Below are 4,684 nucleotides of genomic sequence, written 5' to 3' on the forward strand. Positions count from 1 at the left end.
TCGCGAAGGAGTTTAGTTCACGTTAGTTATCTGGCTGGCGACTGAGACGACCCTGAACAGACACTTTTTGTTGTTGTTGTTGTTGTTGAAGGTTTTATCCTTTTTTTTTTTTTATTGTAGATTGAGATAGACAGGAAGATATGGGAGAGGAGAAGACACGCAGCAAAGCACCACGGGCAGGAGTCGAACCCCGGTCGCTGCGGTAAGGACTGGGCCTAACGGTACGCGCTCTGCCCGGTGAACCAGGGCCGCCCGAACAGCCACTTTACGCCTGGTCGTTGGCGCCATCTAGCGGCCGGACGCGTGTCTGCAGGCAGCTCCCGCTACGTCATCACGTCGGCTTTTATGTTGACGTGGCGTGAGCCACGGCTAGCGAGAGTTCCAGCGGCTAGCAGGTAGCTCAAGGTAATGTAAGCCGGGGGGAGAATGGAGACAACGAGCTGAAGACGACCGACTGAGACGACTCTTCACAGGTAGACGCAGACCGAGTGTGTTTATGTCCGTTTAGACGAAGGAGCGTCCAGGGGCGGCTCGGGGTGAGTCCCCGGAGCCTCCTCAGACCGACGGGGCGTCCGTACCTCCGAGAGGCTAGCGTTAGCTCCTCTGTGAGGGGGCTCAGGACGACTAACCCGAACCCTAACTAACCCGAACCCTACTCTAACCCTAACCCTACTCTAACCTTAACATCTGATGGCACTTTCTGTATTCAGGCGTGTGGGAGCAGGACTGTTGTATTGTGTTGTGTTGTGTGGATCGAGCCACCGGTGTCCACAGTGAGATCGCCATCACTGGTTTTTTTCTTCCGTGCAGCTGATTTAAAAAAAGATCAGACCCTCAGTCTGACCCCCCCCCCTACCCCCCTACCCCCCTCTGTCTGACCCTCCACCCCCCCCTCTGTCTGACCCCCCCCCCCCACACACACACACACACTACTGCGAGAATCAGTAACGTGGGCTGCTACTGATGGTCAGGGTGAGCTGTGGTCTCTCTGGTCAACGTGGCTGCTGAGCCGCTCATGTAAATGATGTGTGGAGACTCCGGTGGGTATGGGATGGGGATTATCTGATCATTCACTGTTTTAATAATCTCTGTTGGTCTGGTATTGTGGTATAGAGTGATGCAGCAGTCGTTGATATATTTGCATGCATCTCTGACCAGGAGATGTTCCACTCTGGAGGCTCTAGGGCGGTTACACAACAGTTACACAACCTAAACATATCAGGATGTACTGTAAACCAAAGGACACTGCCCCCCCGTCTTATCATGTTCAAGATATTGGCAAAGAGGCAGCCTGCAGATAGACACGAGAAACTGAGGTACGAGTACAGTACCTTAGTACTGGGTCTTAACCACAGGGTAACACGCCCCTGACCTTGACTTCAGCCCAAAACAGGTTTAAAATGAGGGCTGTATTTTGTACTGAAACCGGGGGGGGGTTAATCTCCATTTGAATAGTTCTCCATGTCGTCTCCCGAGGCGTTTGCTACGTGTCATTATGTAAGGAGACCAGCGGCTGCCTCCCATGTCGGACGTTAACCTCAGATGTTAACCTCAGACGTTAACCTCAGACCCTCTAACTCACCCCCCCCCCCAGGCCGAGAGACGACGCCATGGCCAGCCGGGGCCAGCACTACGGCTTCCAGGCCGCCACCACGGTGCAGCCCGCCAACGGAGGCCACGCCTACCTGTTTGGGAACAACGGCTCGGAGAACGACCTGTCGGAGGACGACGGCGAGGTGTTCGAGCTGCGGTCGCGAGGCCGGGACCGCGGCCTGCGGCGGAGCGCGTCCCGGGAGAGGATGGACGACATCATCTACCTGTCCCGGGACGTCCAGGAGGGGGACACGCTCAACAGCCTCGCCCTGCAGTACCACTGCTCGGTACGCCCAGCCCCCTCCATCAACACGTACCGGACACAGACCGAACCGGTTCCCTCTACCCTCAACCAGGGCTGTCAGCCGGGAACACGCTACACACTATTCATACTTACGCTGGCAAAATGGCGACGAACAACGGCCAACCAGGGGAACTGCAGCCTTGCAGATTTCCGATACTTAAATAAATCAACTATTTAGACCATTTGTCACAAAATGTTAAAATTAGATACGAAGAGAAGATAAACATACTCGGAACTTGTGATCCATACACAGCACCCGCTGATGTAGGTTATTCATTGCTTTGAAGCTGGCAAAGACTCTACCGGACTTGGAGTTTGGAGATATTTACATTTATCTCATAGAGAATCCGTCATTTCAGAAGCAGGGAGATTCCGTACAAAAATATGTCTAATTTGTCAGTTTGCCATGTGTATGCCTGGCACAAATGCTCCCGTTGAACTAATCTTTCCATCGTGGCGGTATTTGGACTGAGAGGAACCTAAGGACCGTTCGTGTGGTAAAACTGGCGACGTCCTGATTAGGTCACTAGGTTTCGTTGCTGGAGTTCTTGCCCGCCAGCGGTTGTGATGTCACGTGCAAAGTATGAATAATGTTATCCACAGCTGATCAGGATTCATTCATTCCAGAGGTTTGTTTGGTGGCGTGTGGCTTAGGAGGTAGAGCGGGTCGGCTGGTCACCGGAAGGTTGATGGTTCGATCCCTGAGGTGTCCCTGAGCGAGACGCCCTCACCCTGACTGCCCCCGACCAGCCGGCTGTCGCCCTGAGGGGTCGACTCCGCCGCTGTGTGAATGAATGTGAGGCGACCCTGTCCAGCGCTTTGAGCGGCCACAGGTTAGAGCAGCGCTGTGTGAATGGCGTCCGCCGGCCGCTAACAGCCGTCCTCTCCCTGTGTTGATGTGCTTCCAGGTGGCGGACCTGAAGCGGGCCAACAACCTCCTGGCGGAGCAGGACTTCTTCGCCCTGCGCTCGGTGAAGATCCCCGTGCGCCGCTTCAGCGTGCTCACCGAGAGCTACAACGGCGCCGGCGCGCTGAAGCCGTCCTCCTCGCCGTCGACCACGTGGAGCCTGTCCCAGATCTCCCCGGGCACCTCCTCGGTGCCCACCGAGTGCTCCACCGACTCGTCGTCGTCGTCGGCCGACAGCGTGGAGGGCTTCCTCCTGGAGAAGGACAAGGACATCGAGCGGCTGGTGAAGTCGACGGGGCCGTCCCGCAGCAGCCTGAACGAGGTGGTGTCCTCGCTCACGCAGCTGGAGCCGCCGGCGGCGGCGGCGGCGCCGGGCGCGGCCGAGTACAAGCCGGCCCCGAGGAAGGACCCGTACTACGGGGCCGACTGGGGCATGCGCTGGTGGACGGCGGTGGCCATCATGCTGGTGGTGGGCATCGTCACGCCCGTCTTCTACCTGCTGTACTACGAGGTGCTGGTGAAGGCCGACGTCAGCCACCACGGCGCCGCCGCCGCCGCCGCCGACCCCGCCGCGCCTCAGGGGAGCGAGGTGGAAGTGTCCCGGCCCGAGGACGGCCGCGCAGGGGCCCGACTGGGGGCCGGCGGGGGGAACGTCGCCGCGGGCGACCCCCAAGCGCCCGGGGAAGGGGACTTGAACCGTGGCGGCGATGAGAAGCACGCAAAGACATGATGGAGAGGACAGACTGGAGGACACCCAGTGCAGACTGGGACGGACCCCGGCTGCTTTTAAGACTAACGCGGCCCTACGGTCGCTTTAGGGAACAGAGTCCTTTGGATTCCTTTGACTTATAAGTCAGTTGTTTTTTTTTATGCCCCAGATGGACCCAATGGGATTTCTTTCTCTAATTGCCATTAAAACATGAAGATTATTTAACACTATTGTCGGGTGGGTGGGACCAGGTGGTTTCCATTGTGTGCTAACATATCCAGACTAATTTATTTGTCAGATGGAGCATAAGCTGTCTCACAGTATCAGTATTGAAAATATCAATTTAATTATTTCATCGCTGGTGGGGTACTTTGTAGATCTTCTAAAGGCATGGTGAGATGAGGAAAACGCACAGTTCCTGCAATCACGTCAAGTAATACCTTTTGGCAAGAGACTTTATCATATAGAAGCCTTTATTCCTCAATCATGTACATATTTCGGGTGAAATAGACAGTATGTGCCTTTTTAACCAGTGGCTCTGTTAACAGGCTGGAAAATAAATACATCTATTTTGAATAAATTAATGAGCAGGCTTTAGTATCTCTTTTTTTTACACAACCGCAATTTCACAGGAACATACCAAGGAATAATACGCACTGGTTTGTTAACAGCCATGGAAAGTAACATGTAAACAATATCTGAGGTAAGAACAGCTGGAATATCAACACTAACTAATTGTTCTTCTGGCTGAGGAAGCGTCTCAGTACGTCGCCTCTCCGTCGTCGCCGTCATCGTGGTCATCCTCCCCGTTGTCGAAGTAGCTGTCGATGTAATCGTTCTCCTGTGGAGTGAAACGAGCTCAGTGACCGCGTCATACCCCCCTCATCGCTTCCCTTCAAGTTGGCGAGAGGAACTCAAACGACCCAACGGCTCATTCTCACCTCCTCCACTTCCTCCTCTTCAAATTCCTCCTCCAAGTCCTCCTCCTCCTCGCCCTCCGCGGTCTTCTTCGTCTTGGGCTTCTCGTCGTCAGATTTCTCTTCCTCTGCGCCGTCTTTCTTTTCCAGTTCCTGAAGAAAATCCCGAACATGAGCACTGTACATGTTTTGATGCTATTCATGAGTACCAAGCCTGATTACATGCACAATCAGACGAGCATGGATGCTTGGAG

The 4,684-nt window shown here is 54.6% G+C and overlaps 1 protein-coding gene across 1 annotated transcript; it reads left to right on the top strand.

The window, feature by feature from the left end:
• Nucleotides 1-366: 366 nt before the first annotated feature.
• LOC311375801 (lysM and putative peptidoglycan-binding domain-containing protein 3-like) lies at nucleotides 367-4,200 on the top strand. Its single transcript, XM_084490853.1, has 3 exons — nucleotides 367-473; nucleotides 1,595-1,880; nucleotides 2,806-4,200. Exons 2-3 carry the CDS (start codon nucleotides 1,611-1,613, stop codon nucleotides 3,532-3,534), a joined length of 999 nt encoding a protein of 332 aa, XP_084346979.1. The 5' UTR covers nucleotides 367-473; nucleotides 1,595-1,610; the 3' UTR covers nucleotides 3,535-4,200.
• Nucleotides 4,201-4,684: the final 484 nt, after the last annotated feature.

The sequence above is a fragment of the Micromesistius poutassou genome (genome assembly GCF_964030765.1).
Source record: "Micromesistius poutassou genome assembly, contig: SCAFFOLD_5825, whole genome shotgun sequence".
NCBI lineage: Eukaryota > Metazoa > Chordata > Actinopteri > Gadiformes > Gadidae > Micromesistius > Micromesistius poutassou.